Raw genomic sequence first — 11832 nt, 5'->3', positions numbered from 1 at the left:
ACCACTCCATTTTTAACGACCTTCCTACGAACCTGAATTGTCCGATTTCCTGAACCAATCGATATCGGATTGAGTCCACAACTTGGGGAACATCATAGTATGGTGGGATGAGCCATTTGGCGGGGTTTGAGTGGAATCCAATGCCTAAAACTATGCAACATACACCAACCACTCCATTTCGTAACGAACTTCCTATTTAACTCAATGGTCCGATTTCATGGACCAATCGAGCATCGGACGAGTCAAAACTTGAGGAACATCATAATATGGTGGGAGGAGTCATTTGGTGGGTTTTGAGTGGAATCAAATGGCTAAAACTATGCAATACAGCAACCACTCCAGTTCAGAATGAACTTCATGCGAACCTGAATTGTCCGATTTCATGGACCAATCGAATACCTTGAGTCGAAAACTTGAGGAACATCATAATATGGTGGGAGGAGTCATTTGGTGGGTTTTGAGTTGAATCCAATGGCTAACACTATGCAATACACCAACCACTCCATTTAAAAACGAACTTCCTACGAACCTGAATTGTCCGATTTCGTGGACCAATCGATATCGGATTGAGTCCAAAACTTAGGGAACAACATAATACGGTGGGAGGAGTACTTTGGTGCATTTGGAGTGAAATCCAATGTCTAGAACTATGGAATACACTAGCCACTCCATTTTAGAAGTCCGAACCTGAATTGTCCGATATCGTTGACCAATCGATATAGGATTGAGTCCAAAACTTAGGGAACATCATAATACGGCGGGAGGAGTCCTTTGGTGTGTTTTGAGTGAAATCCAATCTCTAGAACTATGGAATACACCAACCACTCTATTTCAGAACGAACTTCCTATGAACCTGAATTGTCCGATTTCATGGACCAATCGATATCGGATTGAGTCGAAAACGGGAGGAACATCATAATATAGCGGGAGGAGTCATTTGGTGGGTTTTGAGGAATCAAATTGCTAAACTATAATACACCAACCACTCCTTTTAATGAACTCCATGCTAACTCAATTGTTTGATTTCATGGACCAATCGACATCGCTTGAGTCAAAATCGAGGAACACATAATATGGTGGAGGAGTCATTTGTGGTTTTCGCTGAACCCAAAGGCTAAACTATGCCATACACCAACCACTCCATTTCAGAACGAACTTCCTACGAACCTGAATTGTCTGATTTCAGGGACCAATCGATATCGGATTGTGTCCACAACTTGGGGAACATCATAGTATGGTGGGAGGAGCCATTTGGTGGGTTTTCAGTGGAATCCAATGGCTAAGACTATGCAATACACCAACCACTCCATTTCAGAACGAACTTCCTACGAACCTGAATTGTCCGATAACATTGACCAATCGATATCGGATTGAGTCCAAAACTTAGGGAACATCATAATACGGCGGGAGGAGTCCTTTGGTGTGTTTTGAGTGAAATCCAATCTCTAGAACTATGGAATACACCAACCACTCCATTTCATAACGAACTTCCAACGAACCTGCATTGTCTGATTTCGTGGACCAATCGATATCGGATTGAGTCGAAAACTTGAGAAACATCATAATATAGTGGGAGGAGTCATTTGGTGGGTTTTCAGTAAAATCCAATCTCTAGAACTACAGAATACACCAACCACTCCATTTCAGAACGACCTTCCTAAGAACCTGAATTGTCCGATTTCATGGACCAATCAATATCGGATTGAGTCTAAAACTTAGGGAACATCATAATGGTGGGAGTCTTTGGTTTGTTTTGAGGGAAATCCAATCTGTAGAACTATGGAATACACCAACCACCCCATTTCAGAACGAACTTCCTACGAACCTGAATTGTCCGATTTCATGGACCAATCGATATCGGATCGAGTCGAAAACTTGAGGAACATCATAATATGGTGGGAGGAGTCATTTGGTGGGTTTTGAGTGGAATCAAATGGCTAAAACTATGCAATAAACCAACCACTACATTTCTGAATGAACTTCATGCAACTGAATTGTCCGATTTCATGGACCAATCGATATCGGCTTGCGTCGAAAACTTGAGGAACATCATAATATGGTGGGAGGAGTCATTTCGTGGGTTTTCAGTGGAATCCAATGGCTAAAACTATGCAATACACCAACCACTCCATTTCAAAACGAACTTCCTAAGAACCTGAATTGTCCGATTTCAACCAATCGATGTCGAGGAGTCCACAACTTGGGGAACATCATAGTATGGTGGGAGGAGCCATTTGGTGGGTTTTGAGTGGAATCCAATGGCTAAAACTATGCAACACACCAACCACTCCATTTGAGAACGAACTTCCTACGAACCTGAACGGTCCGATTTCATGGACCAATCGAAATCGGATCGAGTCGAAAACTTGAGGAACATCATAATATGGTGGGAGGAGTCATTTGGTGGGTTTTGAGTGGAATCAAATGGCTAAAACTATGCAATACACCAACCACTACATTTCAGAATGAACTTCATGCGAACCTGAATTGTCCGATTTCATGGACCAATCGATATCGGCTTGAGTCGAAAACTTGAGGAACATCATAATATGGTGGTGTTGAGGCCCAAAATATTCACGGTTCGGCCCAAATAAATTCTCGGCCCAATGTGATGCTTTACCAAGAAGAAACCCGATTTGGGCATGGGAAAGTTCATCATATGCGCTTGCACACATGCCACGCCAAACGACATGCCACGCTAAGCAAGGAATTATCATTCCGCACCTAATCACACCACAAGTATGCGCCTAAGCCACTCAAATACCCTGGCTTGCTTGAGTGGGTTGTGGCATGGATGGTGATAATCAACATGAGGCCCATTGATGGACCAAGAAATGAAAGTCTCGCTGTTTTTGGGAGCCTCGAGACTCGCCCATTTCTTAGCCCAACATGTGGGTAACACAAGAGAGGAATGAATAAAAGCCCAAGCAAATAACCTAGCCAAGAGATAACCAACCAAAAATAATAAGCCCAAATCAAGAAGCCCATCAAGCCCATTCGCTAGAGCCATCTTGGCCCTTAGAAAAACCAAAATAGCCTACAAGAGCTTCAGCCTTTGAAAACAGAGAACACGTGAAGGAGTAGATGGCAGTGCCTTTACAAAGCTGCCGAAACCAAATCCTGCCAAAGACATCCAAAGAACTGATGAATACCATCCCGCATGTCTGTCAAGAACATCCTTGACCAGCATACATTTGCACCTCTTTTCCTTCAATGATTCAGCCAAGGAAGAGGAAAGAAAAGAAGAAAAAAGAACCAAGATTGGCCTCATTGCACACCATGAAAGGGATGTTGAGCCCAAATCCTCTCAATTCATGAAGATAGATGTACAATCTTGCCAAGAAAGGAAGTTTAGAAGGAGGAGAAAGGAGAAAAGCTTAGCCAAAGTAAGTAGAAGCCATTAGGTTTCTTGAAAATTGGTGATTTTTAGCTATAAATTGAGCCTCCTCACCCAACAAAACAACTCACAACCTCGCAGAGAGCAAGCTTTTCTATCTTGCAAAACTGCACTGCACCGCTCATCTCTTTCTCCAACTCGCCTTTCTTTTCCTCTTCCCTAGTCGACTCCTCACAAAACACCTCATTCCCAGTCGACTCTCACAAAACACCTCATTCCTTACTTAAACACTTTCTTTCTCATAAACCAAGCCTACTCTCTTTAGTGCTAAACCCATGTTGATTTTGCTCCCATGCCACATGCCACTATGCCGAATAAAAGACTATCTGTAGCATGCCAAAACTATCTGCAAGTTACCATTATTCTCACAGAAGATAACTAAAATACTCCTGGGCCCACCGCCTTTCGAGGTATTTTGGGGCTTAATTTCAACTGTGCTCAAGGGCAATTTCTTCCATTTTGCCTTTACTTAATAATGTGCCCGTGAGTAGTCTGAAGAAAAAGCCCTCACAGTGGGAGGAGTCATTTGGTGGTTTTCAGAATCAATGGCAAACTACGCAATACACCAACCACTCCATTTCAGAACGAACTTCCTACGAACCTGACTTGTCCGATTTCCTGAACCAATCGATATCGGATTGAGTCCACAACTTGGGGAACATCATAGTATGGTGTGAGGAGCCATTTGGTGGGTTTTGAGTGGAATCCAATGGCTAAAACTATGCAACACACCAACCACTCCATTTCAGAACGAACTTCCTACGAACCTGAATGGTCCGATTTCATGGACCAATCGATATCGGATCGAGTCGAAAACTTGAGGAACATCATAATATGGTGGGCGGAGTCATTTGGTGGGTTTTGAGTGGAATCAAATGGCTAAAACTATGCAATACACCAACCACCTAGCTGTAATGAACTTGCGCGATCAATTGTCCGATTTCATGGACCAATCGATATCCTCTTGAGTCAAAACTTGAGGAACATCATAATATGGGGAGGAGCTATGGTGGGTTGAGTTGAATCCAATGGCTAAAACTATGCAATACACCAACCACTCCATTTAAAAACGAACTTCCTACGAACCTGAATTGTCCGATTTCATGGACCAATCGATATCGGATTGAGTCCCAAACTTAGGGAACAACATAATACGGTGGGAGGAGTCCTTTGGTGCGTTTGGAGTGAAATCCAATGTCTAGAACTATGGAATACACTAGCCACTCCATTTTAGAACGAACTTCCTCCGAACCTGAATTGTCCGATATCATTGACCAATCGATATCGGATTGAGTCCAAAACTTAGGGAACATCATAATACGGCGGGAGGAGTCCTTTGGTGTGTTTTGAGTGAAATCCAATCTCTAGAACTATGGAATACACCAACCACTCTATTTCAGAACGAAGTTCCTACGAACCTGAATTGTCCGATTTCATGGACCAATCGATATCGGATTGAGTCGAAACTGAGGAACATCATAATATAGCGGAGGAGCTTTGGTGGGTTTTCGGAATCAAATGGCTAAACTATGCAATACACCAACCACTCCATTTCGTAATGAACTTATGCTAACTCAATTGTTTGATTTCATGGACCAATCGATATCGCTTGAGTCGAAATCGAGGAACATCATATATATGGAGGAGTCATTTGTGGGTTTTGAGGAATCATACAAAACTATGCAATACACCAACCACTCCATTTCAGTAACGAACTTCCTACAAACCTCAATTGTCGATTTCAGTGACCAATCGACATCGGATTGAGTCCAAAACTTAACATCAAAGTATGGTGGGAGGAGCCATTTGGTGGGTTTTCAGTGGAATCCAATGGCAAAACTATGCAATACACCAACCACTCCATTTCAGAACGAACTTCCTACGAACCTGAATTGTCCGATATCATTGACCAATCGATATCGGATTGAGTCCAAAACTTAGGGAACATCATAATACGCCGGGAGGAGTCCTTTGGTGTGTTTTGAGTGAAATCCAATCTCTAGAACTATGGAATACACCAAACCACTCCATTTCATAACCAACTTCCAACGAACCTGCATTGTCCGATTTCGTGGACCAATCGATATCGGATTGAGTCGAAAACTTGAGAAACATCAAAATATAGTGGGAGGAGTCATTTGGTGGGTTTTCAGTAAAATCCAATCTCTAGAACTACAGAATACACCAACCACTCCATTTCGTAACCACTTAAGAACCTCGAATTGATCCATTTCATGGACCAATCAATATCGGATTGAGTCTAAAACTTAGAGAACATCATAATACGGTGGGGAGTCCTTTGGTGTGGTTTGAGTGAAATCCAATCTCTAGAACTACGGAATACACCAACCACTCCATTTCGTAACTAACTCCAATGAACCTGCATTGTCTGATTTCGTGGACCAATCGATATCGGATTGAGTCGAAAACTTGAGAAACATCATAATATAGTGGGAGGAATCGTTTGGTGGGTTTTGTGTGGAATCCAATGGCTAAAATTATACAATACACTAACCACTCCATTTCAGAACGAACTTCCTACGAACCGGAATTGTCCGATTTTGTGGACCAATCGATATCGGATTGAGTCCAAAACTTAGGGAACATCATAATACGGTGGGAGGAGTCCTTTGGTGTGTTTTGAGTGAAATCCAATCCCTAGAACTGTGGAATACACCAACCACTCGATTTCAGAACGAACTTCCTACGAACCTGAATTGTCCGATTTCATGGACCAATCGATATCGGATTGAGTCGAAAACTTGAGGAACATCATAATATAGTGGGAGGAGTCATTTGGTGGGTTTTGAGTGGAATCAAATGGCTAAAACTATGCAATACACCAACGACTCCATTTTAGAATGAACTTCATGCAAACCGGAATTGTCCGATTTCATGGACCAATCGATATCGGATCGAGTCGAAAACTTGAGGAACATCATAATATGGTGGGATGAGTCATTTGGTGTGTTTTGAGTGGAATCCAATGGCTAAAACTATGCAATACACCAACCACTCCATTTCAGAACGAACTTCCTACGGACCTGAATTATCCGATATCGTGGGCCAATCGATATCGGATTGAGTCCAAAACTTGGGGAACATCATAATATGGTGGTAGTAGTCATTTGGTGGGTTTTCAGTGAAATCCAATCTCTAGAACTACGGAATACACCAACCACTCCATTTCAGAACAACATTCCTAAGAACCTGAATTGTCCGATTTCATGGACCAATCAATATCGGATTGAGTCTAAAACTTAGAGAACATCATAATACGGTGGGGGGGAGTCCTTTGGTTTGTTTTGAGTGAAATCCATTGTCTAGAACTATGGAATACACCAACCACTCCATTTCAGAACGAGCTTCCTACGAACCTGAATTGTCCGATTTCTTTGACCAATCGATATCGGATTGAGTCCAAAACTTAGGGAACATCATAATATGGTGGGAGGAGTCCTTTGGTGTGTTTTGAGGGAAATCCAATCTCTAAAACTGTGGAATACACCAACCACTCCATTTTAGAACAAACTTCCTACGAACCGGAATTGTCCATTTCATGACCAATCGAGCATCGGATTGAGTCCAAAACTTAGGAACATCATAATACGGTGAGGAGTCTTTGTGTGTTTTGAGGAAATCCAATTCTAGAACTGTGGAATACACTAACCACTCCATTTCTAACGAACTTCTCCAACTGAATTGTCCGATATCATGACCAATCGACATCGGATTGGTCCAAAACTTGGAATATCATATATGGTGGGGGAGATATTGGTAGCAAAATCCAATTTAGAACTACGAGTACACCAACCATCCATTTCTAACGACTTTCCACAAACTTGAATTGTCCGATTTGTACCAATCAATATCGATTGAGTCCAAACTTAGGAACATCATAATACGGTGGGGAGTTCTTTGTTTTTGAGGAAACCAATGTCTAGAACTATAACACAACCACTCTATTTCGAACGAACTTCCTATTTAACTCGAATTGTCCGATATCGTGGCCAATCGCATATCGATTGAGTCCAAAACTTGGGGAACATCGTAATATGGTGGGAGGTCATTTGGTGGTTTGAGGGAATCCAATGGCTAAAACTATGCAATACACCAACCAATTATCAACGTAACTTCCTCCTAACTCAATTGTCCGATATCATGGATCGGCGTGAGAAATAACTAACGACAAATTAAACCCTATAATTTATGCAATCGTAAATGGTAAGTAGGATCGCTCTATTCCGGGATTAGAGGATGCTAATCAACACAAATTAGACTTATTAAATTGGAAACTAAGTTAGGGAACAATGATTGGGGGAAATTGGATGATTTAGAATAGTAAACTGATAAGAAGAAACAACTAAGTTGTGAATGAAATATGGATTATGGATAGCTAGAGGATTCTTCCACACATGGAACATATGCACAAATCGATCTCCACATTTTTCTATAAAGTATGAACGACAAAGCCCCAAATTAATTGTGAATGCACTAATTAACTCTCGATTTTCCTAAGTTCATTGAATTGACTCAATGACGCAATCAAATTATCCTTATCAAGTTCCCTATATGAACAAAGATGATAGAGATACATATCAAAGATCATTAAGTTCTATGAAAATCATAAGCCTTGACAAGACAATTGTAACTATGAAAAGCATGATACCCCGCCAAGAATTTACTTAACGCAATCATGACTAGTGACTTTCACTACTTATGAATATAAGTTCATAACGATTAGGTGAAATTCTTATATTCTAGCATCAAACCTGATACAAACTAAGTATGCATCCTTAATAAACATGCAAGAATAAGTTCTCAAAAATAGAAAGTAAATCACATTCATACTTTATGAAACCAAATGAAGTAATCAATTCATGTAAAACATATGTCCATGGCTTAATTCACCTCTAACTAAGAAGAAATTCAGTTACACATGTTCATAATAATTGAAAAGCAATCTAGAATAAACATTTGAACTAATCAGGGAAGAACTCAAAACCCAATGGATGCAGCAGTTCCGCACCAAGTTCTTCCTTTCTCCTTTCTTGCTACGGCACCAAAAGAACTCTCTCTCGCGCAACCCTCCTTTATATATGTGGTAGATCTAGGTAAAAGGGCCTGCAGAAACCCACTAAATTAGGTTTTATTTGGCAGATTTTTAGGCATTATAGGCCCAATAGAAACTCACAAATTAGGTTTTTAGGTTTCTAATATGAAATTAATCCCACCTTTCCAGCTGGAATTTAGGTCTAATAGGATTAGGATAAGGTAAAATAAAATAAAATCGCTAGTTTTTACTTTGTTGATTTCTGAATTAATTTCCCATCTTTTAGCACATTCCTAGCTTATTCAACAAAAACGTCCATCCATCTTGGCCATGCATATGCTATCCATTCCAAGTCCAAAATCATTTAAATGCTCAAAATGCCCTTTTGCCAATCTTGCCATTTGACCTACAATAGTACGAAAATAAGCTAAATCACTCTAATAAATGGGAATTAAGTAAATGCAAAGAAATAAGATAGCAAAGTCGATAAATATGCTCCTATCAAATTTCACATTTAGCTTCGCTAGTCCCAGCGAACAAAGAAAACAAAACAAAACCTAAACCTTCCAACAATTGCCTCTGGATTTCCAATGAAACATGACATGTTAAAATCACTACTCACACAGATTTGAGCTATCCTTACCTCGAGCTCATACTTAATCACAAGAAACACTCACTAGCTCACATTTAATCAATTAAAACAACATTTGAAAGTGGTAACATGCCTTAGAGAATTCACTCAATTCTCACCCGATATACTCTATTTTCACAAGATTTTCTGACTACACTTCATACTAAGTATATGAGAAGATTGATGTAAATGTGTAGACTAGCACTCACATATGTTATAACAAAGAAAGCACTTCTCGAATTATTAATACTTAACGGTATATGATCTCATGAATGAATGCTACTACTTAGAAGTAGAACTGTGGATTCCATAAGCTCATACCAATTTCAAACTCCACATATTGAAACACATAACAATCAAGATAGAAGTCTAAGGGTTGTATTTGCTAAGGTATTGGCTAACAAAGAAAGGTTGAGGATAAACAAAGGTTTAAAGTAATAGTAAATAGAGCAATGAAATCAACACTTGAATTCAACTTAGATTGCAGACCCAATTTTTAGCACAAATGGGAGATTTATACAACTTAGGTCGATCTACATATCCTTCTTCTTCTTTTTTTCTCTTTTTTGTTTGTTTTTGGTTTTTTTTTTTTACAACACTAATCCAAAGGAACAAATCCTTCCCACACTTGTTTTTTTTTTTCTGCAAATCAGAATCAAAAGGAATTCTAAACAAGTCATGCTTGACTATTTTAAGAACAAGGGTATGGATATTCTTATACTAGGCTTGGTAGGGATAATGCAAGCTAACAAAGAAAATAAGCTAAATAAGGCTTCAAAAGGGTTAAACCTACAATGCATATGCAAGGGATAAGGCTTTTTGGCTCTGATGGTAACTAAACAACTTCATCTTGTTATTTGTTACGCAATCAATTTGATGCTTTGAATGGAACGGGCATGAGTTCTAGTATTTGGAACTAAAGAGATGAAAAAGCATTCTAAGTAGCAACCAAGCAAAGAAATAATGAGATCATGCAACGACTTTAGAAAACAAGAATATCAAGATTAATAACTCTCCAAACAAAGAACAGGCTCAAGTCTCTCAGGGTTGTAGCGTTAGTTTGAGTTCCTTCCTTCCAGCATGTTACAAAAACAGATGATCTTTTTTTTTTTTTTTTTTTGGGTGTGTGATTACATGTGAATTCGTAATTGACAACTATAACTAAGTATTAACCAAAGAGCATATCAGACTTCCACCCATGTTTGTAACTTTCTTTAAAAGTCATGCAATTAAAAACCAAATCCTCATCATTGTGTTGGAAGGTACCCTAAGACACAAACAAACAACAAAAACGACTCTTGACTCTTTTGGTTTTTTTTTTTTTTAAATTTTAAATAAAGCACGAAAACACTTTTTAAAACAGTGAATAACAACATTAGTAGTGATAGGTGGTGAATTTTGAAAATAAATCACGAAAAGCACTCTGTTTACCCCCCCACACTTAAACTAAACATTGTCCTCAATGTTTCAAAAGAAAACTTTAAACAAGAAAGCAATGAGAGACAACTAGCAAACAAGACAATCATAGCAAAGTAAAAATAATAAAGAGAAGAGTAAAAGAGAGCAACTGTTGTAGAGCCCGAGATTCCATGTCTTCTATTTGAACACATGGGTTGCCTCCCGAAGCGCTTTGCTTTAACGTCTTCCAGCCGGACGGTACCTCCCTTTAAGCTTCACTAGGGCCAATGGCATGGAGGGGTACATCCTCCACTACATGCTCCTCAAAAGACTCATAGTATGGCTTCAAACGGTGTCCATTCACTTTGAATTCATGTCCCGTCTTAAAACTTTGAATTTGGACTGCACCATAGGGAAAAACATTAGTAACAACAAAAGGACCAATCCATTTAGAACGCAACTTACCCGGAAACAAACGAAGGCGAGAGTTGAAAAGTAACACTTTCTGCCCCACAGAAAACGTTTTACTACGAATCATCTTGTCATGGCAGCTTTGTTTTCCTTGTAAATATGAGCGTTCTCATAAGCTTCAGTCCGAATTTCCTCAAGCTCATTCAATTGCAATTTCCTATGAAGTCCAGCGGCATCAATGTTCATGTTGAAAGTCTTGACTGCCCAATGTGCACGATGCTCCAACTCAACTGGAAGATGGCATGGTTTCTCATAAATGAGCCGAAAAGGAGACATTCCAATTGGTGTTTTGTAGGCAGTACGATATGCCCACAATGCATCATTCAAACGCAAGCTCCAATCCTTTCGAGTTGGTCCAACTGTCTTTTCCAAGATCTCGCTTGATTTCCTGCTGGAAACTTGCTTGTCCACTTGTTTGGGGATGATAAGGTGTTGAAACTTATGTGACATTATACTTCTTAAGTAGTGCCTCTATGGTCCGATTACATAAAAGTGAGAGCCCTGATCACTTATAAGTACTCGTGGCATTCCAAATCTTGCAAATATGTTAGTTTTAATAAAACTGCAACCACTTTGGAATCATTGGTACGGGTGGCTTTGCTTCCACCCATTTTGAAACATAATCCACAGCAAGTAGGATATAATTAAAACCATGTGAAGAAGGAAAAGGGCCCATGAAATCAATACCCCAAACATCAAAAATCTCAACAGAAAAGATAGGGGTTTGTGGCATTTGATCTTTTGCACCTATATTGCCCGTTCTTTGACAACGATCACAAGTCATACAAAAATTCTAGCATCCTTAAAGAGTAGGCCAATAAACCACATTCTAAAACCTTAAGTGCGTGCGCTGTGTACCAAAGTGACCCCCACATGCATAAG

The 11832-nt window shown here is 39.6% G+C and overlaps 1 protein-coding gene across 1 annotated transcript; it reads right to left on the bottom strand.

Moving 5' to 3' along the window:
* Window positions 1–11013: 11013 nt before the first annotated feature.
* On the bottom strand, window positions 11014–11400 carry LOC148914418 (uncharacterized). The gene has a single exon (XM_089043658.1). The coding sequence runs from the start codon at window positions 11398–11400 to the stop codon at window positions 11014–11016; it is 387 nt and encodes a 128-aa protein (XP_088899784.1).
* Between the last annotated feature and the right edge of the window lie 432 nt (window positions 11401–11832).

This window comes from Prunus mume, unplaced genomic scaffold, assembly GCF_029339155.1.
Source record: "Prunus mume cultivar Tortuosa unplaced genomic scaffold, ASM2933915v1 scaffold10, whole genome shotgun sequence".
Classification (NCBI taxonomy): Eukaryota; Viridiplantae; Streptophyta; class Magnoliopsida; order Rosales; family Rosaceae; genus Prunus; species Prunus mume.
Note: the sequence above shows the minus strand (reverse complement) of the source record. Positions and strands in the feature narration are given on the sequence as shown.

What these genes read in the sequence shown, in the direction of transcription:
- LOC148914418 (XM_089043658.1), bottom strand. Translation starts at nt 11,400, where the DNA reads ATGTCACATAAGTTTCAACACCTTATCATCCCCAAACAAGTGGACAAG.